At 40.2% G+C, this 27121-nt stretch overlaps 2 protein-coding genes across 3 annotated transcripts; one reads left to right on the top strand and one right to left on the bottom strand.

The window, feature by feature from the left end:
• Nucleotides 1-159: 159 nt before the first annotated feature.
• Nucleotides 160-11245, bottom strand: sft2d1 (SFT2 domain containing 1). 2 transcript variants are annotated; one of them, XR_011077120.1, is made up of 9 exons: nucleotides 11024-11245; nucleotides 10183-10269; nucleotides 9354-9436; nucleotides 6764-6845; nucleotides 6396-6431; nucleotides 6237-6295; nucleotides 5284-5602; nucleotides 4073-4102; nucleotides 160-1892 (listed from the first exon to the last, which is right to left on the bottom strand). XR_011077120.1 is itself a non-coding variant. In XM_068568678.1 (8 exons), exons 1-8 carry the CDS (start codon nucleotides 11087-11089, stop codon nucleotides 1853-1855), a joined length of 483 nt encoding a protein of 160 aa, XP_068424779.1. In that variant the 5' UTR covers nucleotides 11090-11245; the 3' UTR covers nucleotides 160-1852. The 2 variants fall into 2 exon arrangements, 1 of the variants encoding a protein (XP_068424779.1); XM_068568678.1 differs by lacking the exon at nucleotides 5284-5602.
• A 1410-nt stretch (nucleotides 11246-12655) lies between these two features.
• mertka (c-mer proto-oncogene tyrosine kinase a) lies at nucleotides 12656-26450 on the top strand. Its single transcript, XM_068568714.1, has 19 exons — nucleotides 12656-12879; nucleotides 13942-14257; nucleotides 14339-14439; nucleotides 14521-14691; nucleotides 17968-18054; nucleotides 18140-18255; nucleotides 18332-18521; nucleotides 19210-19355; nucleotides 20793-20928; nucleotides 21906-22056; nucleotides 22670-22758; nucleotides 22870-22965; nucleotides 23062-23142; nucleotides 23238-23330; nucleotides 23449-23567; nucleotides 23668-23777; nucleotides 23924-24083; nucleotides 24407-24543; nucleotides 25660-26450. The coding sequence occupies exons 1-19, from the start codon at nucleotides 12798-12800 to the stop codon at nucleotides 26096-26098; spliced, it is 2820 nt and encodes a 939-aa protein (XP_068424815.1). The 5' UTR covers nucleotides 12656-12797; the 3' UTR covers nucleotides 26099-26450.
• Nucleotides 26451-27121: the final 671 nt, after the last annotated feature.

The following is a 27121-nucleotide window of genomic DNA, read 5'->3' as shown; positions in this document are numbered from 1 at the left end:
TAAGCTTTTACAGTTTTTGAAACATTTTACCATTGATTATTAAGCTGCTCTGGTGATTACTACATCAATATGAGGGATTTCAGAGAAGGACAATTTACATTATAGTGTACAAATTAATTGCTTCAAAGACAGGAAAAACACCGGCCCATTGTGGTTCAATACTTTAATCTTTTCTTCAATTTGACTTTCTACTTTTCTACAAGACTTGAGTTGCGTTTCTGTAGCAGAATATGTTCCAACAAAACCAAAAATATATTCAGGTCAGCACCCACTGACTCACTATTGGAATAAAAAAAAGAAAATGACATGGAAAGTTTTTACAAGATGAGCTGGAGCGTTAAGCTGAAGGGGACACAGACTTTTGGTTGTTGTGGTGGCGTGGGATCCGATCCTCTCTGACATAACAATGGATTAGATAAAGGAAACAGTTGGGAGACTGAACAGATTTCTGAGGTCATGTTTCTTCCCCATCATCCTCGTCCTTTAAACTTTGCTGTAATCCAAAAATAGCAGGCAAAGAAAACCAATAACAAAAACAACCACACTCCCTTCATCAAAAGAATCATTTTATCCCCATGATTAAATTGCTCAAGGACTTGCTGGGTCCCCGCCAAGTTGGTTGAAAAAGTAGTACTGGGGGGAGATTTCATTCATGCTAATCCACCACCAACACGTAGCATTATCCGAGCGTCTAATGAAACTATGTGGGCGCAACACAACAGGAAGTGCAACGCTGTTATTCAGCCGTGTCGAGCAGAAAGAGGAGGCGGCCTGGAGGCATGCTTGTTATACCTCGGGCAAATCCTGCAGGTAACACGACACACAGGGAAACAGGGACTCTCTATGGCGCTATTGATGCATGAAACTGCTTTAAAATACATCATCCATACATGACACCACGGGTCTAGGGTATTCTATAAAATACAAATTGAAGCACACCTCATCAGGATAATGTGAACATCTCCATCACAGATGGGGGGAAGGCAGAGGTTTTATGAATTTTCTGGAGGCGGTTGTCATGACAACCACATCCTCAAAGGCTATGCCATCATGCCGAAGCAATACAGGGAACGAGACACAAGCTATTCTGGGTTATTGGGTCACGCCGAAATCACAATGCCCAGAAAAGCGTAATTAACGGGGTCATCGCTACGTCTGGCACAAAATCAACTTTTAAAGAGGAGAAGCGACGTTAATGTAAATTTGATGAGCTAAGGTTGGCAGGTGTGCTACACAGAGAAAAACAGACTAGACAGGAGCTGCTTTTTTATCTCTTTAACTGGGAAAAAGAACGTCAAATAGGTGGATACCAAATATTCCAGTGCATTATCAATGAAGCAGTGTCTCAATCACCTAAAAGAAAATAATCATATACAAACATGGAATAGCATCTGAGAGCCTCACACATCAGTGCTTCATACATAGAGAATGTGTTTTAATAATGCTTGTGTGTGAGAACACAAAACATTACTGCATACACAGTATTATATTAAATACTGTATACATCTATATATAGATATATACTTATGAATGAACAAGGTAAAGGCACTCAGTCAAAATAATTTCCCTGCACTTGGTGGTTGGTTTAAATGGTTTAAAATCCTCAAAAAAAATTGCGATATATTTAAATATATTAAGCATTAAATGCACTCATCTGTTCCACATCAAGATGTTATAATCTGATTATAGTTATAGACCTTCAGCTGGACTTAAAAAGTGAGGATTCACAGTATGAAACACGCCATGGTAAAAATCTGGAGATAGTGTATAAACACATATGTATTTTACAGAGCTACTGTTCTTACAGTTTGCATATTCGGACCAGTCTTCACTGATTGTGGATGAAGAAGTCTTAACTCAGACAGGTGGTGAAGCACTTCATCACAGCATCCCTGTAAACAAATAAAAACAGCCAGAATTACAAACAATACAAAGACGACAAGAAAACGTAGAAACGCAATGAAGGAACGCTGATTGTGTCGTAAAATTATTCTTAAAATAAAAATAAAGCAAGAGGCAAAATGTTGTCATGCGTGCGAAATTAAACGCGACATAAAAAGCACTTCCACCCTTTGTTTAGCCGATTTGGGCTGGGCTCGTCATGAATAAGTGAGTGTGTTTTGGCGGGGAAGCACCACACGCTCAGAGTGATGGGGGCTCCCTTTCTCCAGGTGCTATGGAGGGATGATGCAATACGAGCGATCGCCATGGAAACCACAGACGGTCCATGCCTGCTCCATTTCCTCCTCGCACCGCTTTGCTCTCGCCATCGGTGCGTTGCTATGCAGACTTTGCCTCCAGCCACGGTGAAATTTTAGTGGAGGAGGTGTGCGACCAGTCAAGGTTAAAAGGAGAAAGGGGGATCATAAGCAGTCTGGAGGGGAGGAGGGAGGACGGAGGAGAGGAGGAGACCTCCTCCTTCAAATGAAAAGAATCCCCCTTCTCACATAAATGATGTTTGTTTGCACTTATGTCTTGATGCCATTTTGCTTCCCTAACACAAATACATGACCCTCCAACTTTCTGATTAAACACAGAGCAGCAGGAGCCTTAAAGCACTGTGGGAAGTGCACGTGCAGCAGGTTTCAGTGTCTTGGTGTTCGAGGTTATAAATAGGCAACAAAGTATCACACATTAAAAGATCAAGTCCACTGGCCATGTGGTGTTGTGGCTAAACAGGTATCACTTGGTTTGACCAACAGACCGGACGTCTAATGCGTCACTCAGAGATCTGCTGTTCGTTGTAACTTGGCCAACGATAAAGAGATAAATGATCAAATCTAATTTAAATGAAAAATGGATTAAAGTAAGAAGCTTAAAGCGAAAAGACAATAATGTGTTGACACAAAAAGTACAAAATACAACAACAAAGGACAAATAGATAGGTGACCGTCAGGATTTCAATATTCAGCTCAAGGTGGGGCCGTCACATTTGCATTGATCTGGAGGAATTTGTTTTTTGGAAGGGTGGCACGGCAAAAGGTCTTTGTCCCAGCTTTGTATTGTGATAAGCGTTTGCGTTGGGGGAGGGGCCCTGTGGGAGGTTATGGGACGTCTCTCAGCTGTCAACACGGATTATAGGGTTGCCCAAATACACAAGGCTTTTGGGCCTTTCTGGAAGCGGTGGGAGGGCTTTGGACCTCACCAAATGAGACGTGACCCCTCTTACAGCTGGACTGACAAAACAACTTCACACCTTGTGCTTTTGGGGAAAGTACTGAGGTGTTGGTATATCAAGGTGGCCAGTTTGAGAACATCTAACTATCGGGGAGTGTTTTATTTTAATTCAAATTTACTGTAGTGTACTCTGAAGAAATTACTAAATAAAATCGCTGTAAGATTTAAATGCTTTTAGGCTCTATGTTGCACATTATCTACAATAAAGACAAAGTAAGTAGGTAAGAACGACTTATGTGAGTTGTTGATCCTCTTCTCTTATGCAGGACAGACTATTGGGGTCTTGATCTAATCAAAATGTTGCATTGTGCGTCAACCCTATAGAGCTTAACATAAGCTCATCACAAGTCATATAAAAGCTTAATTTGAGAGATACATATTGAGAGAAATCGGACTGAAAGAGCATTATTGCACAATAAATGATTTCATTTAGATGTTACAGCAAATAGCGTCACACAGCTAAAGCAGGGAGGAGCGTGAAACAACAAGCTGCCATTTGCTTGACATTAAGTGCCTGCACTAGTCGTTGGGGGGAGGGGGAATTACAGCCATATGTTGGGGGCAAACAGTGTTTTGAGATAAATGAAAACATGTTTTCATTGAAGGTTCACACACAGTATTCTCCTCCAGTTAGTTTGCAGCGAGCATTGTGAAAATATGAATAGTAGCTCTTATAAAAAGGGACAGATTTTAGTCAGTGTATGTATGTATTTAGTATTTTTCATTCCTGATATTTTGTGTCTTCTATGTAAGTTGCATGCTACTGTGACAAATTAATTTCTCCTTGGGCATGAATGAAGTATACATCTATCTATGTTACACATATAACTGGACATACAAATCACCTTCAGGTTAACGCAGACACAACATAAATCATACAATCAAGTCTTCCTACCTGGCAAATGGAATGTAAGAGATGCTGTACCTGAAACACAAATACACAAAAACATCTGGATGAGGCGACAATGACAAGTTACTGACTGTAAAAGAAGACATTATTTAGATAGAACAAAATATTGTGAGACTAAGCAGAACGATATTCTTAAGATACATTACTATTAGTATGTATATCACATTATTTGATGAATATGTAACGTTTCCCTCGGATGGATCCAATGTTATATTTGGTTTGTGGCCACATTAGTAAAATATTTGAAGCCGCCATGTTTCAAAAGCTTTGTCATTACATAGATGTTCAAGATTTCTTGTAGATGATTGCAAACATATCCTTCTGTATTTCAGCATGTAATCACTGGAAATCCCGGGATCCTTCCTGAAGGTACACATGTTTTATTAAGGCTTGTCTGAATGACGTCATTGTATTGTAATGATGCGATGTCAAAGAGATTATATAAAAAAAGAAAATAAAAAAAAGAATGCATGACTTGAAGTAGATGTAGGTCTCATTAGCGGCCTCCTAATGAGCAGAACAGCAACACGTAAAATACTGTTAAAAGTTAAGCAGCAATCATTGGGCCGAAGGGTCTTTAAGATCTCTCTGCGAGGGGATTAGCCAAGCGTGATTGAGAAGGAATTGGATACACTGTAATCTTTGCACGAGTCCAGATGGATTGCAGGACAAACACAGAGCACAACAAAAACACAATACAGTGTCCTTGGAAATGATTACTGCTGAAGTGAAGCACCCAAATACAAAAAAGCCCCTAATCAAACACCTACTACATTTGAAATATGTGAGGAATGTGGTACAGCAGATGGATGATTAACTACACCCCGAGCTACTGCCATCTTACTTTACCCCCAGTGCGAGCTTTAATAGTTATCACGAGTTCTGTAAGCACAACACGAGTGTCCATCTAAATAAATACATTTAATTCAATGTTTTTTAGTAACGTCCCCCTGCCTGTCATGCTCTATATTGAGTCAGTGCCAGTCAGTTGTGCGTCAGTGTCCTATGGTCACTTCACAGGACTGGACTTTACTTCCGCGTGTGTGTGATTTCGCTATTTATTACAGAACCACCTTCACACAGACGTCTGAGCGCCTGCGTGGGTGTGCACTCCCCCCCCCCCCTCTCCTCCCTCCCCCTCCCCCTCCCTCTCCTGTCTGTTAGGAATGCTCTTCAGATGTGTGGCTTGTGGTTACCATGGCGATGCCTCCGAGAAAGCAGGTCGAGCGGAAGTGAGTGTACAACACGTAGGTGCAACAGCAGTCTAGTGATCAGGCCGACACGGTCCTTGCTCAGTGATGCAATCAAATTGTCCGTTCCCCTCCTCCTGAGCTGCTGGGGGTTTGCGTTTCTATGCACATTCACAAACCTGAAAGCCTTTTGTTACTGCTGTGCAAATATGTTCAAATTAATGAACATACAAGTGTTGACATGCCCGTACACGTCACTCACTGGCCTTGCTATGAGCTGACCAACCCCGTCGGTCTCTTTCCTCAGTCGTCGAGTCAGAGCCATCTGCAGCAATCAGACAGCAATACTTAAACTAGCATGAACACTAGCATCTAAACGGTTAATCGCTTATAAAGAAAGTGCAGGACATTAAGATTGTTTCCGGTTAATATTTTACATACTTTAAAAACAAACAAAAAAACAGAAGTTCCACATAATCTCAATGAACCATTTACTCTGTCGTAGTGACCCCTGCGACTTTGTGTAAACAATAACAACAAGACCTGTGACTTCTCTAAGTACATCCTCACTGGCACGACCTCTTTCTCACAGGCCAACAATATACTGACCTACTGGACCACAATGCCTGGCAACCTCCCCAAGTTACCTGTCTTTTTACAAGATGCGTACGTCAAGCAGATGTCACTGCCTCCTCAGAGAAACTAGGGCAACCCAGTTAAGTTTTTGTGCTTCTAATAACCAAATAATATTATATGACACGCTTTAGAGTCAAGTTTACCAAAAATTTAAACTACCATACCAATTGCAGAAATTCCCTTTAAAGCAACAGCAGTGTTAAGTAAAGTAGCTGGACCAAAGTTCTCTACAACGGAAAGACAGCTTCGACTGAGTGGGTGTGAGTGATGAGTAAATTAATTTAAAACTGCGCCACAGTGAAGAGGCGGCTGCTTACACTTACCATGTCATTGCCAAAAACTGCAGAATACAGAAGATGATAGCAAGACCCCTTTTATGCCACTGTGAAAGAAAAAAAAAAACACAAAAAAGATCATTCTTCCAGTTGAAAACACTGCACTTGAACAACAACGACTGGAACAACTATGTGTTGACTACTTACCCAAAACACTGCACACAGGGTCAAGACAAGGCAAAGCTGATGGAAGAAGAAAGGAAAAGTTATCTTTTTGTCCGCTTGCAGAATAACGTTGACCATCTGACACTTGATTTCTTTCAGTATTTCATCTAAAATATTAAGTTACAATAACAACAAAAGCCACTAAATGTGCCAACAAAAAAACATCTGTGTCACGTCGGTGAAGGCAGGTACAATGTAAATGCATCATGACCTCATGTCAAGTAGGAATCAAAGAGAAAAGTGCATCCAACACCTACGATATTACGCTATGGACTAATCTCCAATACAGAGGAGGATAAAACATGAGCTCAACTTAGGGTTTAAAGTAACGTAAAGCAAACGGTACTTACCAGCATGACAATGGTGGCTATGAGTCTTTTTGGTTCAAACATGCGCTTCAGCTGTTTCAGCGGCCCCATCAGGAAGCAGGTGCTTTAGAGCGTCAAAATAAGAAACACAATTACAATTTGGATAAATCAGCAAAAAAGTACATTGACCTGTTGTGTAAAAGGTTCATCCATCAAATTTTTGCAATTATGTTTTTTTTCCCACTGCTCTTTCCAGAGAGAAGCCAGTGCAACCAAGACGGTGTATATGTGTTGGCATTTTTTTAACGTGGCATTTGAAAGTGATGAACTATACAAATATCATCTTGGTGGTCAGCTGTGACAGACAAACACACAAATATTGTTACACCTCCATAGACATTCAATATGTAGCATCTAAAATCTGTGTTTATTTCAAAATTCTAACATCGGAAAAATTTAAATCTAATAAGACACATTTTTGGTCACAATAGAGCTCAGAAAATTTTTCACACCGTAGACAAACACACACACACACACACACACACACGCACACACACACACACCTCTTCTGACTAACATCAGAATAGCAACACCACCGAAATCAAATTCACGCGACAATCTGGGGGTAAATATTTCATGCCCAACACCTCAGTGACACATTTCAACCCTCCTACATGATGCATGTGTGACGTCAGTGACGGAGACGAGACAAAGGCTTTCCCCGCTGACGAGTCACGCAGCTCTGGGCTCAGCAGAGCCGTGTGGGCAGAGCATGTCTGTAAAGCGTCACATCGGTTAGATGAGACATCAGAGTCGTTCGTGCTTTTTTTCTACTGGTCTGCCGAGAGGGATGGACACACTTCATCAACCGCTCATTAGGACACACACACTAATGATATCCACGCACATGCTGCTGCTGCGGTACAGGAGGCAGTGTGATAATGATACCATTGCCAATATGAAACCAATGCCGGAGGGTTTAATGTCTATAAATGTAACTTTGACGAAATAAACAAAAGACAAATACTTCCTGGTTACAAAAGAAGAGCAAGAAAAAAAAGCCCCTTTACCAGCCTGCTGCGGTAAAAATAAGTTTCCAATAAAATTGATCAAACTGAAGTTACTTTTTTGAAAGCCAAACACTTGTATTGCCTGTCGAAAGGGGCTCATATTTGTTTAATCCATTAATATAACACTTGCAAGTTACTTTACACTCTGCGGTTATTGAGATGAGGTAACTAAGTAATATTCTTGCAGTCAAAGTTAAAAAGATGAAAACTGCATTAAGCTCATTAAAATATGACAGTCTTGGTTGGGGTCAGTAACCTGCGCTATGAATGCAGGTGACCTAGTTCCTTGGCACATCTAAACCCTCTGGACATCTGATACCTGGCCAGTCTTAAAAAAAATCCCCTCATCAATGGTTCACTGTCAAAGACGTCAACGACATCTTAATTAGATGTGGCCCTTGGCTTAGCAAGACTAAATAATCTAAACTTTAAAATACAGAAGGATGCTGCTATCTAGTGATAGAAAGTTGAATTCCCATAATATTCAACCCTCACATTAAACTATGAACAACAAGGATACCTCAGCTTCATGGTGGTCAGTAGAGCACAGACACCTGATTAAGGTATAAGCTCATTTAGAAGACGATACTCTTACATGCCTGAGCCCGTAAATTATTTCTCATACATGTGCCAATCACTTCTCAAGCATGCTCACTCATTATGTACTTTCTGTCATTTCTCATGACAGCAGCTGTTTGGATCAGCTAGTCTCTGTCCAATTAGCAAAATGAAACTGTTGCACCATTAGCCAATCATCTTGCAGCTGTGTTTTTAGATGTGACAGTCTCTCTACATTCAGATCATTCATGTTGCTGTATCGCACCCGTACACACCTCGGCCCAGTCTTCCCTGGTCCATTAGCGTCAAAGACCAAAGACTTTATCGTCCCATGTCATCTGTTAATAATAAACAATTATCTTTTCTGGTCCCTCATGATTTAAATACCGGCTGAATCAATGTCACACTGTCACTGGGACACAAGTAGCCACTCTGTTTCCACTGACCATTGTCTATCTTTACTAATCGCCTACTGACTTTCAAGCAACATACAAATAAGATGCAGGGCAGAAATAATTATGTAATAATAAAGACCACAATTAAATAAACTAAACTAGTTGCAGTATTAACCTTTTGCAATCAAGGTGCTTGAATGAGATTTAAACGTTTATTAAGTGCCATGTCACTGCAATGGCAGTTTTCCATTCAATTAGATTGTAGTTAGAATATAAATGTATAATTATACTAATGCTAATCTGATTAAATAACAGAGATTATAATTTTAGCTATAATCCTATTGCCCGGTGCAGAACAAGTAGTCACCACTGTTTATCTAATACAAATGTCATATAAATCAGAACGACAACATCTCCTGGTTTCTCAGGCCTTGTGCGCCAAACTCTGAGCAACAGGTGATGAGTTCACAGAGGGTAAGATGCTAAATAAATGGCAGAATCACAGTATATTATTAGTCTTCTTTATAAACAGTTTACAAGCAAAAAATGGCAGAGAGCCACCTCAAGTCATTAAAATTCTCTGACATTGACAGTTTGAGCCTGACTTACCTGGAAAGTGCTGCGATGTTCCCGATAGTGTAGAAGACGGCAAACAACTTGATTCCATTCGGAAGGAACAGCAGCGCTGAACCCTGAGGAAACAGCAAGAAAGGCTTGTCAGCTACAGAGAACAATGTCACCTAACTATCACATAGGGATAATTGTCAAGTATATAAATTAATCCTGGACTTTGAGATAATTGAAGGCTTACATGCATGTAATTTTTTTTCTTGGAAGACACAAAAAAGGACTGTGAGCTGTCCATGTGTTTTTCTGACATATGATGGGCTCCCCCTAGTGCCAACAGACGATATGAGGCGTTTAAGATTTGCATGCCCACTATCTGGACCACTACCAGTGAAAAAGACAAAGTGTCACACTCTGAGTGTAAACAGAGTATGCATTTCACCATGGGAGGGATACTATTTAGAGGACACAGTTATGAGTTAAGCTTTCGAGAAGATGAAGCAACTACCCTTTTTGTCAGTGAGAATCCTGATGTGGTGGTTTAAGTGTTATCAGCAAGTGCTGCCAGTGACAAGACTTTATTTAAACTGCAAACCACACTCTAGAAACTGAAACTAAAAACAACAAGCAACCTTTAGGTGTTAATTACATACAAGTGACAATTACTATAATCTGGAAGCGTAAGAGAACAGGAATTTGTCTTGATGTCATTTGCTCTGAGCGAATGTTAATTTGAGTTTCATGATACTTTGAAATCAAACATAGCGAAAGAAAAAAATACTTGGACTTTTCCTGACTACAGTAATAGCGTTATGTCTGCTCTGCATTCCTGATGTCAGCGTAAAGTCAGAGAGAAGCCAGATACACTCACGAGTATTGAGCACAGGATGCCTCCAGCAAAGCATATGACAAACCATTTCACCCGGGTGCTGTAGCTGAGAGTGCTGGCATCAAGGACCTGGTGAGAACAATGAGAGGATGTCACAAGACAAGTCCAATGACCCAAAGGCCTTTTACTGGGGATTTAACCATGTTGGCTCGAGCCAAACGGAAACACCCAGCTGCAGTAAAGTCTTTTAAAAACACACACACACACAAACACAAACACACACACACAGAAACAAAATAACTAATACAATCAACTAATAACTAATACAATACAGAGCCCTTCTGGGTGACCCCAGAAGGGCTCTGTACTAAACTGTACAGTATAATCTGCAAGGAAAAGCAGAGTTGCAAACGTAGCACACTATATGGTGTGCCAGAGTGAAACTTTTGAGACAGTTAAAGTTACAATCACGTGACCGATTATATAAAAACAGTGTTCAAGTCAGCATCTTACCCAGTTTCCTCCTCACCGGGAACGCGTGTAAAAAGTGCAAATAAACAAACAAACAATACAATTTATTGAATTACTGCCACACACATATGATATTATAATAAAACATATTACGGAATAATAACAAGACATGATAATACAACTGCTATGTTAGCCAACATGTCTATGAAATGCTACAGAGAGACTGACACGTTTGCTAGCTACTTAATGATGCAACAACGTATATAGCAAACAGTAGATGGAAGAAAACAAACCACTTTCAGGTTAAAAGCGGGTCCCACAGAGAGGAAAACATACTCGCACAAGTCCTGGTTTAATGAGATTGTATCCGTTTAGCGTTAGCAGCGTGTCCTGTACTGTTAGCTCACGTTACCTGGTCAGTGAGACCCAGCTCCTCGTTCTCCTCATGGCCGCTTAACACACGACGGAGCTTGTCCATCGCTGTAGGCTGTTCGCTGGTAAGTTAAATGGCCACGAAAAGTCAGACTATCGATATGTACGTCTGCTGTTTATGTCTCAAAGTTTTGATCGCGCGACTGACAAGTTTGACTTCCTGCCTTCGTGTATGGCGCTTTCCGTAATAGCTGACTTAGAGTCTGTTTGTCCGCAGCCAGTGTCAGCCAACTTATCAGGAGGCTTTTAAATAACTGACTGCAGATCAGCGTGTGAAGGCAAATTCAAAACCCCCACCTCCTCGCAACTGCTGCTGCCTTCCATGGCTGTAGGAAATAATAGTGTTTCACGATGAACTTGCTCACAAAAATATAGCTTTATCTGTTTTTGTCGCCTTCTAGTGGAAGAAAAACAATAAGTAAAAGAAACAGTTGGCACTATCAGTACTAATACTAGTGGAGGGATATCTGTGACAACCTACTGGAAATGCCTCCAAATGCTTTCACTGGAATGACAAAATAATACATTACTATGTGTGATGCAATAATGTAATTTTATTGCTTTATACTGTCAGTTAGTTAGGGCAAAACTTCAAGAAAAGTTACAATTTCCTATCACAAGTCAAAATATCTCCTCTGAAAGAGGAATATGGCAAGTAAAATAAATAAAACATATGCAGAAGAAAGCTCAAGAGCTATGACGTGGAACCCGTCATGTTTTGCCAACTTCTCTAAAAACTACAATTTTATCTTAACATTTAAGTTGATAAACTAAATGGACAAGAAGTCCCTAAAGTGCTTCAAAATGCACTGCACATGAATGATTCCCTGGGCACATCAAACTGAAAGCTCCAGAAGAGCCACTAAATGGTTCTTGTGGTGAGATTGCTTCAAATAGAAAAGAGATTACCTTCATCATGCTGTTTTTATTATCATGACTGCCCTCATCAATTATTCTCAATCCTGTTATTAATTCATGCAAGATACATTGTTTGGTTTATTCTGAGGTTGTGCATAGGCTATGAGTTAGTAAAGCAGTGGTTCTCAAATGGGGGTACGTGCACCCCTGGAGATACGTGGAGGCACTCCAGTGGGTACATCTATATTAAAGGTATTGAAATGAAGAATAGCCCATCTACAGACATGTTTGACGTGGAATTTTGAGTTATACAGTAATTGACCACGTGGTGGAGATGTTGGGCAGACAGCTAAAGTATGCCACCAGGTTTTTTTTGTTTATCTTCGAATGTTTTTTGGGAACATGCTATTAAAAATAAAATGTATCACATACATCGCTATTTCGTGTTGTTATCGGCTACACACTTGTGTGTAATGCTTGTGAGGTCTTTGTTAATATGTGTATGGTAGCGTTATCTTTTTGTCTCAAAGAAAGAGAATAAGTAAAAAAGATATTGCAAAATAAAAATGTATAAACTAGTGTGACATTCCAATAGTATGACTTATTTGAGCTGCTGTTGTATTTTCAGTATTTTGGTTGTTTTCAGTGCATTTCGGTGCATTCAGTCCCGCCTTCGTGGGATCCCTCCAGTGACGTGGAGAAAGTTTACTTTTTTCTCGCTCTCCAGCTGGATGTGAGTGTGAGTCAACGAATCTCCACACAAGCTGCGTTGAAGTCACACTAGCGGGTGATGTTGTTTATTGTTGGTGAAATAGTGCCGGGTCCCGCGCAATCCGCCTAGAATAACTCCAGCCTGTTGCGGCACAGAAAGCAGCAGCAAAGAGCTCAGACAGGTCATGGCAAAGAAGTCTTCTGCAGGCTGGTTTGGAGTTTTTCTCTCTGCAACGGCCATCATTATTGTGGGGAGTCCGGTCAGCGGTGAGTTGTTTACGTTGTTTACTTTCTTGGAGGTTTTCTGGCACAAACTTCATCCCCATCCCTCACTGTGGCATTTCAGGCTAAACTGGATCTAATATGCAGCAAAGACGTGTTCTTCTATTTTATTAACAGACCAACACAGTTGTTACACCGTCCTAAATAACACAAGGCACATTCCTGAGTTGGTTTCATAGCACCGGGAAGGCTACTGTCGTAACTTTTTTAATTATACACTGTTGCTTACTCGGCTGTGGACTGGCATGGTGACAGAGATCACACGCAGTGTATAACTTCATATATGTTGAAAAGCATTTGAAAACATGTACTCGATACTTGTTTTTTTAATTGTATTAATTATTAATAATTTAATTTAACTCTTTATGGATTTTAGAAACATATCCATAAACATATCCATGTCCACATATATATTATGAACTTGTGTGTGTATATATACATATATATATATATATATATATATATATATATATATATATATATATATATATATATATATAGAGAGAGAGAGAGAGAGAGAGAGAGAGAGAGAGAGAGAGAGAGAGAGAGAGAGAGAGAGAGAGAGTAGTGGATTGATTAATAGTTAAAGTTAATTGTTTAACAAGTTAATTGTTTAATGAAATCTGACATTACTGCTCAAATGATCTGCTGAATAATTGTGAGCATGTTGATTGCCACATCTTTTTTGGTAATGTACTCATCATTGCAGTCACTTTCGCAAAATCTCAAAAGGTTCTCAATTTCTCAATATTGAGTTTACAGCTGTGGTGAAATTATGATTTCACCATGTTCTGATATTTTATAATGATTAATTGATTATTCAAAAATGATATTGGTGAGATAAATCCATTATAAAAAGTTGAATCATAATTTGATGTCCCTGTTAAAACATGATGTTCAAATGCTACTTTATGATGGTGTTATGAGCATTTTGGGTGTACCACATGCTCGGTTCCGTCCCATCAATCTTTGATGGGTTTCGTCTCAGACCTCAAGTCCCATGCAGGTAGAACATGGTGCTGACGTTACATCTCTGCCTGTGAACAGCTCAGCAGTTCGGGGGCCGGTTCCACCGTCCCACAAGGATCTCTGAGCCTCTGGTGATACCGGGCCGCATTTCAAGGGTTTATTTGAGTCCGGATCAGCTCAGACGGCTGCATTTTAAGCCCACCATCGGCTCTATCCCGCTGTCAGAGGGCCATGAGGCTAAATTCAACTGCTCCATCGACATCCCCGACGCCAGGCTGGAACCCACCATCTTTTGGGAGAAGAACGGCGAGGACCTGGCGGCAAACACACAGGTGGTGATCAACGAGCTCCAGACCGTCACAGACGGGGTCATAACTCTCCTCTCCACTGTTAGGTAGGTAACACATGGAGGTTAAATGTTATGTGAGGGGCTGATTATGCAGATTGATCAGTGTCTTCGTGTACCATATTTCAGCATTACCCATGTGCAGCGAGTGGATGCCGGGGAGTATCGCTGCAGACTGGGCATCAGCAACACAATGGTGGAGTCTCAGCCCATCACCATTAAGGTGGAAGGTGAGTTTCCACACGGTTCCAAAATGTTGTGTTTTTCAAAGAGTCCACATTTCTCACAACACATTTTTAATCTGTCCATAGGTCTGCCAACATTTATCCATCAACCAGAGGACAAGAATGTAACAAGAAACACACCTTTCACATTGTCATGTGATGCAGTTGGACCTCCGGACCCTATTAAAATCCGCTGGTTCCGTGATGGATTACCTGATAGTGACTTTCGAAACTCTTCCGACAACTACTCTGTGTCAGGTGAGGCAACCAACCGTTTTTCTGTCTCCTTCTCACTCATACTGAGAACATGTGTTTCACGGTGATCTACTTAATAGCAGCTACTGTCCTTCCTTCTGGTAGCCCGTTCCTGTTGAGGTGGTCTCTAAAGAGAAGTGTAATGTCTTGCTCTTCTTCTAACACCAGTGAATTATCAGAATATGACTCAATATCATTTTGAGGGACATCTCAAATCAGACAGAAAGACGCTGAACATGAGAATCATACTCTTCAGGACCTGAAGAAGTAATTTCCTCGAGCCTTTATTTGTTTAATTTAAAAGTGCTCCTTTAAGAGTCTGTTTCATCCGCATCAAATAACTGAAAGTGCCTCTTGGTGAAGCTTTACTTTCATGTTGCTATTACAGTATTATTACGTCAAAGTGAAACCACACATCTGACACCAATTTTGTATTGTTTTCATGAAGGAACTTCTGGCTTGTATAAAACAAATTATGAAAGTAGTAAACTAGAAGGAACACAGTAGTTACAGCTTATTAAACCAATGAATTTGTTTAGCGTTGGTGAACTTGCTGCTGTGATTGAACGTGAAAACATTCAAAGGGACGTTTGGCTCTGATGATGGTGACACAACGTGATGCAGGTCTAGTCAGTTAATATCACTTTGTACGTGGTTTCTATTCTGCCTCGGCTCTGCTGCCTCAGCATCTGTCGCCTGCTTACTGCGATTAGATTCACCACAGGGTCAGTGTTACTGGGGCCTCTTGCAGCACTGAATGGTTAACATGGGTCATTCATGCATAGTCCGAGCTTTTTTTAACGCCACTCTGCCCTGTGTATACTGAAGGAAATGTGACATGTAGATAATAAATAAAAATGCACCTGCTGTCGAAACTAAAGCCATAGTTTGACATTTTGGGAAATATGCTTATTTACTTTCTTGCTGAGAGTTAGATGTGAAGTTTGATATATATCACTCATGAGATATGTGACTTGGTTGTTTTTAATAAATATAATAACTGGACTGCTTGTAGCAACATGTACATGGACTTTTTTCTTTTATAACTGTCTTTTCAACGTGGACTCTCCCTTTATGCCCTCAGCTGCCCTCTTCTAAAAACAAAACATTTGTTTTACGAGAAGCAAAACATTTCTGTTCTGTATCTTCTAACCCTTTATTTTCAGTGCGCCACAGGCCGCTGTAGTCAGTACGAAGCTGAGGGGTTAAAGGTTCAGATCTGTGCTTTGGTCCAGCATGTGCTAGGGCCTGGGCAGTCGGTATGAGGGGAGAGGAGCTACACAGAGAGTGTGTTCGGGGGTTGGCGCCGGGGACAAAGACCTCATTCACAGGACGGCCCACTAGCCAGCAGGGAGGGGCTGGACACAGAGGCTGGCAGGCTGCGGGCTTCCAGAGCTCTTGCAGGACCAAATATTGGCACAACAGTACAATGTAAACCCACTCTTATGCACCTCTCGCGTGCAAGAGTTGAGGGACCCTTTTTCCACGACAACTTGGATCCCATGATATTGTCAGAGTGCTTTCATCATGTGAAGCGCTGCATGATTGTTAGCGTGCACTCATCATCAGATTGCTTGAAAACGCGGCGTTCGTTATATTTTCTTAAAGAGCTCGGAGAAAGCCAGTTTATCCACATTTATGTTATTTATCAATCTCATGACAGCAGGTGAACACAGCGATGGCGCTTTAGCTTTGAGAAGACAAACTACACTGATCAACTAAATGTGGTGCACAGTAAGACTGAAAATTCATAGTCTTTTGAGTTGTAACCTTATGGAGTTGTTTGACTCTATTTGCTAAGAACTATCGCAGAAAAATGGAAAATTAGATAGCTCAATAAGCTGGAGAGCTTTTCTCCATCATTTTTTTCCATTATAGTTGCCAAGCTATCTATTTCTATTGCCGTCTTGTTGCTTTTTGTTTTCGTTTCCTTGCCAAGGACAGTGAAAGCAGGGCTTGACCTTGATTCCTCTCCTTTCCCAAAAATGATATGACACAAAATAAATCAAAATCTTCAGTGAGCCATGAGATAATATTATTGACGCTCTACTGTAGATGCTGGCTGGAGAATTATGAGACCACTTTTTTTTTTTTACTAAAATACTGCTAAATACATGAAAACACGCTTCCACACGCCTCAGTTATTTGGCACATATGTTCATATGTATGTTACTGCATGGAAGTGGATTATGCTAAACATGTCATTATTGGGACTGTGGAATTTTTAGCACTCAAAAGATAGATTTGGAGAATAACACTTTAAAGTAAATGGAGTTGTAACGTTTGCTAAAGTTGTGTTTTTCCTGTTCCTGAATGACCAGTGTCTTTTGGGTATTCAGACAAACCTGCTCAGGTCCCACGTTGCCCCATCTGTTTGCCATTCAGTTTGAAATGAGGAATGTGGTAGTTACATCTGCACAGCTTGGCTGGAAATGCACTGATGTATTTGCATATTTCTCCAAGTTTTGATATTCAGTTTTGATCCATGTGATACCAAATGTAATTGAGACGTTTTCGTCATCTGAATGAAAATGATTGAATCAGACCTATTTTAAGTCTAACTATCTTTATGCAAACAACCAGATTGCACTCAGTGTTTGTGTGAAAAGTGAAGCGCTCTTTACCCTGGTGCTCCCGACCAGACAAAGGCAAACGTAAGAGGACGTGATATTCTGCAGAATGTAAACAAAACATCCCAAGCTGGTTTCAGTCATCTCTCTGTTCTGTGATTAGCTTTGTGGAAAGGTTTCAGAGATAGAGATGCTGGAAAACACAGCACAAAAGGGACATTATTTCGCAGCTCACCCAGTCCTACTCTCACTGGGCAGATCGGTGGCTGTTGAAAGACAATAATTGTGTATCCAGGAAAAGGGACCAAGCAAAAGCTTTGTTACAACAGTACATCACACTGGAGAGGCTCAATTTGAGCTTACAGCATGAGCTGCTACTGTGTGAACATTTGAAGTAAAATAAAGAAGCGAGTCATTCCCTAAACATGTTTTTGTTTTTTTATCAATTTCATCCTAGCTTCCCTATCGAGGCTGACGTGGCACTTTTGCCCCAAATTGACTTTTGACACAGAGAAATCAGGTTGTTTGTTCAAACAAAGGACCAGTCTGTTTTTGGCTGACTTGTTCTTCAAGTTTTTAAACCTAATATTGATGTAAAAAAAAAACACATTATCCTAATAGTCAGCTCTATCTCGATCTTGATGATGGTTTGTTTTAAATCAATGCAGTATTGAAGTACTACATTATCTCTCAAATGTGTCAATTGCAGGTGTGGACAAGTACACTCAGTTTAGCTGTGAAGCTTACAACTCAAAGGGTGTCACCACCTCCAAAGAAGCAAATATCAACATCAAAGGTAAAACTAGGTTTTCAGGCTCTGCAAGATGACCACATGCCTCCATTTTCGGGAGTCAATAAATTATATTCATGGTGTTTTGTAGTGCTTCCCGGCCCTGTGTCTAATGTTACTGTGATGGAGAGGCAGTCCAATAAGTTCATTTTGAGCTGGATCCCCGGACATGATGGTTTCTCTCCACTAACTAAATGCCACATCAGGGTAAGCCCCACATCTGCACAGTGCTGTCGCTAAATGTCTTCCTATTGATCCTCACACTCTCTTTGTCCCATCTAAGATTAAAGAGGTGAGTCGGCGGAAAGGGGAAGTGATGACGACCAGGTTCATCAACGTCACAGTGCCGCCTCTCCAGTGCGAAGTCCCCGGGCTGCAGGCGATGACGTGGTACAACCTGAGCGTTTCGTGTAGCAATGAGGTGGGAGCCTCTCCTGTCACCATGTGGATCAAGAGCAACACCACAGAGGGAGGTATGATACTAAAGGAAATTTGGGACAATTTTTCAGGTTAAATCAGTTGGTGGTACACCAGCAGATGTGCCTGCCACATGGGAAAATGAACCAAAATCTAATTCAATCCATCAAGGCTGAGACTGCGTTTGCTATAAGAACCACATTGCTTACTTACTAAGAACCTCTGTGTTTTGCGCCTGCCTCCTTCTCATCAGAGGCGCTTTTCTGTTTAGGTTTGAGGAACATAGCACTATGTAATTAGCCTACTTTCCCATCCAAAATGGGCTTAATGTAAGCCTCCCTGCAGCAGTAGCATGTAATAACTGGAATTTACGGATGTTACACAACTGCCTGCTCTGCTTGTGGCCAGTCCCTTTCAGTAAAAATGTCATATCCACTAAAATCTTTGTTGTTTTCCTGAAGGGTCACATAGGAAATAGGAATGGTCTCACTGAGAAAACACAAAGTTCCTACTGGGTGGAGCTGCTTTCAATTTCCTTCCTAAAGCCACCACAGGGGATATTTTAGTGAAGATTTGATATACTATGCCAGGAAGTGACCGCATACCAAACTGTAATCAAAGATTTCAATAGACGGACAATTACTTTCTCTTTTTCATTTTTGCTTTATAGATATTTTAGACATTTTTTTAGACATTTTATATGTCATTAATCCCTCTGTTTCACATTTCTTGTCACATTCTCAGTGCCATCAGTTTATCCCCAAAATGTCACCGCACAGCTGAATGAGTCTTGGCTGGTGATCAGGTGGAAACCTCCTCCGGATGATAAGATAAATGGCATCCTGAGTGGTTATGATGTTATTGTCAGACATGGCTCACAAACAAACAAGGTAAGTTTGCCGACAGCATGGTAATTAAAGATTTAGCCCTTTTTTGTAATTTATGTTTTCTTGGGTTTATCCTGGTTTACGTAGCTCCGTAAGTTTCATATTTCCCTTTCGTTATAGATATAAATGTGCACATACAAATGCTACATGTGCACATATTAATGTCTTATTTTTGAATGCTGATGTTTTTTTAACAATGACTCGTCTATGACACACATGAAAAAAAATTCCGCATATTTGGAATATGTTATCTTCCCGTTGTCTTGCCTACTGAACCAGAGGTCAGGTTCCCCGTTATCTCTGAACAACTGCTTTTCCACTCCTCAAGACTCAACAAGTCATTTACCAGAAGTGCCTTTTTTCTTGATACACTCTCTCAGTTTATTTGAATAACCGTTGTCCGGTGCATTATTCCATGATGCTGTTTGTGAGTAGTAGCTCTTCTCTTACTGTGTAAGCGGTCTCTGGTACAATAGTGTGTTTCCCGTCCCTTTTTTGTCTGTGTTGTGGTGACAGGAAGCTGATGGTGTGAAAACTGTGTTTTTCTTTGTTCAGCATGTGGCTTTGAGTCATCTTGAATGGATTATGAATACAACGGGATGTGTACTATAAGTCCAAATTTCCTTATGCGTTGCCCAGTCAGGTGGTGATGTCATATTACACATTGGCTTTGGAATAGCAGTGACTGTAAATGTGAGCACATGCAGCTTAATTAATCATCAATCCCACCTGCACCTAAAACAGCCGTATGGAGAACTAAATTAGAGAACTAACTATTTCTTGTTCATAATTTTTATTTTATTTTTTAAATCTGATGTTGAGTCCCGGCATTTTTTCAGGATTTGCAGTTGTTATTTAACCACATGATGTCCTCTTTTTGGAGCCACAGACGTTAATTAATCCACCATTAATCATGGGTTCAGTGTTCCCAGTCCGACCGTCAGCACATTGGTAAAGAGAGGAACCCCACCATGTGGGGTTGTGAAATTCAGCACTACCTCTGTCACAAGTTGACCTCCTTCCCTTTTTTGTATGCAGTTTCATTATGTATGATAATGTCCATTATATACTTCTCTGGAAATTTTCCAAAAAGCTTTCATACTTGCATTTCTTGTTTGTTGAAGTTGAAGTGAGATAAAAGAAGATGTGGTGAGATAAAGGACATGAACCGTTGTTGACCCATATTTGGGATGGTGCACACTTGCACAAGGAGAATCATGGAGAATCAACTTCTCCTGCAGTTTAGTTTAACGAAATTCAAAATGACCTTACTGGACAATTAAAACGTGGTTTAGCTTGTGACCTACAGTATGTTCTTCTAACAACAGGTTGAGCTCCACAGAGATAATGATTAACCTGAAATACCCCTTTAGAAATAATCTAACTATGAGTCTAGACACAACTAAAAAGCCTTTGTTGTTGTGCTGTGTGTCATTTCAGATCCACAGTTCCAACACCGTGGCCTTTATAGATGTGCAGGAATTCAACACAACCTACAGTGTGGAGGTGGCTGCATGCACGCAGGCAGGGAGCGGCATGGTCAGCCCACGAGTCTGGCTGTTTGTGCCAGAGGACAGTAAGCTGCTCTATTGATTTAGCAAGTTCATCTGATAATATTCTACAACAATTAGCGTACTAATATTATCAATGAGAGTTGACTTTAGCTCAACGGTGCCTCACAGTGCCACTAACATCGCTGAACTTAAACATAATTGTTTAAGTTTAAGCTCAAGTCTATAACACTTGAGCTTACGACTTGATCCGAGAGGAGTATCTTGGGCATTTTCAAAACAATAGTTTGGAAACTAGTTTCATTGTTTTCAAGATGTAATAGAGTGCAGCAGGATGATGTATTTCTGCTGGCTCTTCACACTGATTCCCTTGACAAATAGCCAATGAGATTTTTCCATTGGATTTTAGATCATTGCAGAAAACAAAGTTTCTAATACTTACACAATTTGTTCAGTAAGATAATATTCACACAAGAAAACCACTTTGATGATTTTCAAGTTAAATGTTAACGTTGGCTATAAACATGTTACATGTTGTGTGATTATCCACAATGACTCTGCGAAGGTGGACAAGTCGGCATTAGATGTGTTTTGTAGTCTCATTTAACCGTTAGTAAAAACCCTTTTTAAAAATATGTAAAAGTCATGAGAGGTATCTACTGACATATTTTATACCACAGAAGCCAAAAACACATTTAAAAAACACATTGACTTTAAGTAAAGCGAACGGTGGTAAAATGCTGAATAAATTCGGTCTCAGGACTCATTCCTGCATCACTATTAAATGATAAACAGTTATGGCAGAAAATACAAAAGACTGAAGCTGCTTGCGGTTACATATTGGGATCAATCACATATCCTCATTGATTTACATTGAAACAACTTATATCTCTTGACTTGGCTATTAAAGCTGATTCTGATTGTTGCTAAAATCTTAATTTTGAGGGGGGAAACTAAACTAACATCTTTTAACATTAAATGTCCATTTGCTGAATGTTGTGTTCTTAAAATTTGATCATATAATTTCTTCTTCCTATCTCAGAATCAGTGGTGCCCCCATCGTCCAGCCCTGACGCCAGGGCATCAGACTCAGTCTACGTTGTGCTGGCCGTCGTGTGTACCTTCGTTCTTCTGCTGGTGATCCTCTTCGGGGCTATCTGTGTACAAAACAGGACTTCTGACTCATGGTTTGGGTATGCTGACTATCTTCTGTGCAAACAGTGTGGATTTCATTACCAACCTTACTCTAAGTGTGATTAGCTTATCTTTGAAATTGCTAGAGATCACCCTATTTGTGACTCATATGTTGACTTGGTTTGACTTTCCTTAAAAAACGCAAAATAGGTAATGGAGATTATTTTCTTGGGAGTTGAGTAACATTCTTCAATGACACAATGTTGTAAGACTTGAAAAACGTATTACTTCCGGACTGTTAATAAACTGGCTTTGCTTCCTCTTAATCACCCTTGTCTGCACCTGAGTCCTGTCATAACTGTGCAGCTGGATAAATGGACAACAAGCAGCTGATAATTCTCTGATGTTCATTATTAGGAAGTCTGTGACTCAGTATTGCCACTCAGGATATGCATAGGAATGTGTCACAGGCTGCCACTTAGATAGGGAAACAATGTGTGTGACCTCAATATCAGGAAAGCAACAACTCACAGGGTTTCCTCACTACGACCACCTCTTCAATTGAATCTCAGTCCGTGTGTGCATGATTACAGACAGTCATGACATTAGGGAGAAAATCAGCTCACTGTTCATCATTACCTGTTTTTTCTCTTTCCATGTCCCCCCCTGCAGGCGAGTGATTGGAAGTGGAGAAAAGCCGCAGCCTTTTGTGCAGTACAAACCCCAGAGGACCTACAATCGATCAGCCGTAGGAATCCCATGTATGTTCTTGAATATTATTGTGAAAAGTTTACATAGATGCAGAGATTTATGTTGTCCTGTGAAAGGCACATTTATAAATATGCAATAACTTGAGTGGGTCCTGTCTGTAGTTGGGAACCTTGGTGTTAGTGATGCACTCCAGGCCAAACTTCAGGATGTGATGGTCATGAGGAACTTGCTCTCGATAGGGAAGATTCTTGGAGAGGGTGAGTGAGCATTTGGGCAGCCATTATCTCTAGATTATTACAGATAACAACACATACTGTGCAGAATAGGAAGTATTTCTGATCTTATTTTATCAGGTGAATTTGGCTCTGTGATTGAGGGACGTTTACAACGACCAGATGGAACATCAGAGAAAGTTGCTGTGAAGACAATGAAAGGTGAGCTTTCTATTACTAAAAGACATCTTTTGGCCATTTATAAAATAAAACAATTAGAAACGGCAGATTGTTTGATATGTTATCTCTTCAAACAGTGGATAGCTTCTCTCAAAGGGAGATTGAAGAGTTCCTGAATGAGGCGGTCTGCATGAAGGATTTTGACCATCTTAATGTCATCAAACTGCTCGGTACGAGTGATGTATTAATACCTTTTAAAGTATTGTAGAATCCCACGACTCTGTTACCTGCTCCATTTTCACTTGCCCGTCTCAACATTATTTCTGTGTATTGACTTGTCTCCTTTAGGTGTGTGCTTGGAAGTAGGCGCAGGGCATTTTCCAAAGCCAATGGTCATCCTGCCATTCATGAAATATGGAGATCTGCACAGCTTCCTGCTGCGATCACGCCTGGAAGAAAGTCCAGTGGTAAGATTCCTGCAAAACACAGAAATATGTTCCAGGCTCATACGATATATCAGTATAAAAAGACTAAACCCATAGATGTTATTTTGTGTTTTTTACACAGTTCTTGCCCACTCAAACACTCCTGAAGTTCATGGTTGACATTGCTTTGGGTATGGAGTATCTCAGTGGTCGTAACTTTCTGCATCGTGACCTGGCGGCTCGTAATTGCATGTAGGTTGAAAATTCCAAAGTTTTTTTTTTTTTCTTTGCTTTTAGATTAAAGCCGAAACATGTAAAGGTCAGTTTGCTTCTTAAGAGAACTTATGTGTTTCACTGTTCCTCTTTATTCTCAAGTCGATACCTCGTTTGTCTTACAGGCTGCGTGATGACATGACTGTGTGTGTAGCAGACTTTGGTTTATCTAAGAAGATCTACAGTGGAGATTATTACAGACAGGGAAGAATAGCCAAAATGCCTGTGAAATGGATTGCAGTGGAGAGTCTGGCGGACAGAGTTTTTACTGTAAAGAGTGATGTGGTAAGTACCTCCATATGCTACTGTCTCTTTCAGTAACATGAGTCCCTGATAGAAGAACTAAACCCTCGTCTACACTCTCTGGTGTGCTCATTAGTGTCTGTTGCACTACAAGGAAGTTTCAAAGCCATCAGTCTGAGATCTTCACTGAGCAGTCAGTTGGATTTGAAAAGAGAAACTGAATACGTAAAAAAAGTCACACAATGTAGTTCATTTATCATATTGAAATACTTTTCAGCACACTTTCATCCCAGCACATCTTTATAATATTTTTAGAATAAGACAATAAGTTATATCACCTGAAGTTGATATTCTGTGTCATGCAGTGGGCCTTTGGCGTTACCATGTGGGAGATCTCTACACGAGGCATGACGCCGTACCCCGGCATCCAGAATCATGAAATCTACGACTACCTCCTTGAAGGACAGCGACTGAAGCAGCCAGGAGACTGTTTGGACGAGCTGTGAGTGTGGCCTTTTCTTGACTACTACTATATGTATTGACTATTGATTTTGTTGGAGTTGACCTTATTGGAGTTATATCAGTTTGTCTAAAGCTTGCAAGAATTGGGATCATTTTGAGGATTAAAATTTGGGTACCCTTTAAATTTACTATTAAAAGATTATGCTTTTTTTTTACATAAAAAAAAAAAACTCAAATGTTGTAATAATTATTTGTAGTTCAAATGCAGCCCCCTTGCATAAGGTCCCACTATATAACCACCAGAGATCAGTCCTCCCTTATTTCCTCTGTTGCATTACATTTTTACTGCAAACTAATATGCATAATAAACGTGATCAATTAAAGTTGTTTTGCACTTGAAGTACTGATGTAAAGTACACACTTGTTTTCACTTCTCCTTATTCTGGCTCACATCCAGTCCGGAAAATGATATACTTCCCATAATGTTTCATACTGTCCCGAACTGGTGAGGAAGGCCAGCAGCGTGCTGGGGCGTCCTCTGGAGAGTGTGGAGGTGGTGGGGGACAGGAGGATGATGGCCAAGCTATCATCCATGATGAACCACGCCTCCCACCCCATGCAGGACGCTCTGGCCGCGCTGCACAGCTCCTTCAGCCACCGGCTGATTCATCCGCGGTGTCTTAGGGAGAGATACCAAAAGTCCTTTCTCCCCGCTGCTGTCAGGCTGCACAACCAGCTAAGCCCCCAGTAGACCATAAAAAACACTGTGAACACTTCAACACTGTGAACACTTTAAGACTTTTGGTGTAATACTTATACTTTTACACTTTATACACATTTTTTACTATTTATTTTATTCCATTTGTATATTTCTGTTTGTGTTTTACTGTCTGATTTTTAAATTGTGTTTTTATTACTGTTCTACTGTTTACTTATATATTACTTGATCTGTGAATAAGGGCTGCTGTAATACTGTAATTTCCCCCACAGAGGGACTAATAAAGGACTATCTTATCTTATTTTCTCACCACTAACATGTGCAGTAAAATTAGAAACTGAATATACAACTTAAAAAGGTTTTTTTTCTTCTTTTTTTTTCAAAGTTGAGGTTTTTCAAAGATAACATTAGTTATTTTCTCTGTTTACCTTCATTTAGGTATGAGCTCATGTACAGCTGCTGGAGGGCTGATCCGCTGGACCGTCCCTTCTTCCCCCAACTGCGAGAAATGTTAGAAAAGCTCACAGAAAAGCTGCCGGAGTCTTTCAGCAAGGACGACATCATCTATATCAACACCAGCTTTCCTGAAGAGGACCCTGATGAAGAGACACCTGCAGAACATCCCGTCTATAACTCATCACCTTCCTGCAGCCACCAGGCCGCAGAAAATTCAGTAGTCTTTGCGGACATTCACGGGAGCCTCGAGAATGAGGAGGATGATCGTTATGTGGTGGTGATCTCTGATCCTTCCATGAGATCTCCTGCAGTGGATACGCCTCTTTTGTCAAGTGACACTTTCAGTCAAGCAAATAGAGACATGGTTACTGATGTGACAGCTATGGATCACAGCTCAAGTGATACATCTTTCCTGCTGTAAAGATTGGTACCCATCAGAAACTGTAATAAAACTATCACTATGGTTCGTCAGTACTAAACAGTCTGCCTCATTGCACTGCGAGCACCTTGACCTTTCCTGATGTGGACTTTCTCGAGAAGCAGTTTGCGCCATACATAGCCAGCGTGTTAGGCATGTTGTCCATGTGTGTCAACATCCAACATGTTTATGCGTGTTTCATAAGCTCAAGATACACTGAACTGTGAAATTGTTTACTGTATGGGATTTTGTGATGTAATGTAAATATAGAAATGTACAGAACATTTGTAAAGTGATCAAGAAATACATGATTTGATGATTTGTTTAAGATGCCAATAAAATTAGACACATTTTACCCAGATTTGCAGTTCCTTCACATTAATGACAGTGTCAATACTATCATGTACATCTAAAAGTAAAAGTAAAAGGTGGCAGCTACAGCAATGAGTGGAATATGCTACAAAAAAGAACTGCTGTAAAAAATGTAAGTCTAAGTATGTATATAGTAAATCCCGACTAGTGACTAAACTAAGAAGGGGGTCCAATATAAGTCACTGATAGTGCCTGGTAAAATGCAAGAGTCGGTGATCATTGGAATTACATATATGAGTATTGAGAACAACTATGCAATGAATCTATACATGCATACAGTAAGTATGTTGTCTACATGTAAGACATCCGAATACTTGTAGTAAACCTCAGTATTTTGTAGTGTTTAGTTAAAAGCAAATTGTTACACAATTATAATTGTTCAGGTAAATGCTAGAACTTTAAAAAATAAAAAAGGTGATGTAGTGTAAACTAATAAAAAAAGAAGTGTAAATAAAAAACTTGAATTGAGGTCATTGTATGGATTATGTTTCCTGGTCTAGGTCACCAGGACAGACAGACTGACAGAGTAACCTTAAAAGTATTAAGTATGGAAAATACTTTATATATACAAAACAAAAAAATAGCAGAACAGAGCACATTACATTTGAGAAAAATGCAAATGATATATATATTGTATATAAAGTGTATACAGTT

Source organism: Clinocottus analis, unplaced genomic scaffold (assembly GCF_023055335.1).
Source record: "Clinocottus analis isolate CAN_PGR_092001 unplaced genomic scaffold, fCliAna1.0.p SCAF_8, whole genome shotgun sequence".
Lineage (NCBI taxonomy): Eukaryota > Metazoa > Chordata > Actinopteri > Perciformes > Cottidae > Clinocottus > Clinocottus analis.
This window is presented reverse-complemented; position numbering and strand designations above follow the sequence as displayed.

What these genes read in the sequence shown, in the direction of transcription:
- sft2d1 (XM_068568678.1), bottom strand. Translation starts at nt 11,089, where the DNA reads ATGGACAAGCTCCGTCGTGTGTTAAGCGGCCATGAGGAGAACGAGGAG. An exon ending in CAGTTTTTGGCAATGACATG is followed by an intron (nt 4,103 to 6,236) that starts GTAAGTGTAAGC and finishes TTTGTGTTTCAG; the next exon opens with GTACAGCATCTCTTACATTC. An exon ending in TCTTACATTCCATTTGCCAG is followed by an intron (nt 1,893 to 4,072) that starts GTAGGAAGACTT and finishes ATTTGTTTACAG; the next exon opens with GGATGCTGTGATGAAGTGCT.
- mertka (XM_068568714.1), top strand. Translation starts at nt 12,798, where the DNA reads ATGGCAAAGAAGTCTTCTGCAGGCTGGTTTGGAGTTTTTCTCTCTGCA. An exon ending in AGGGAAGATTCTTGGAGAGG is followed by an intron (nt 22,966 to 23,061) that starts GTGAGTGAGCAT and finishes TTATTTTATCAG; the next exon opens with GTGAATTTGGCTCTGTGATT. An exon ending in CTGGCGGCTCGTAATTGCAT is followed by an intron (nt 23,778 to 23,923) that starts GTAGGTTGAAAA and finishes TTTGTCTTACAG; the next exon opens with GCTGCGTGATGACATGACTG.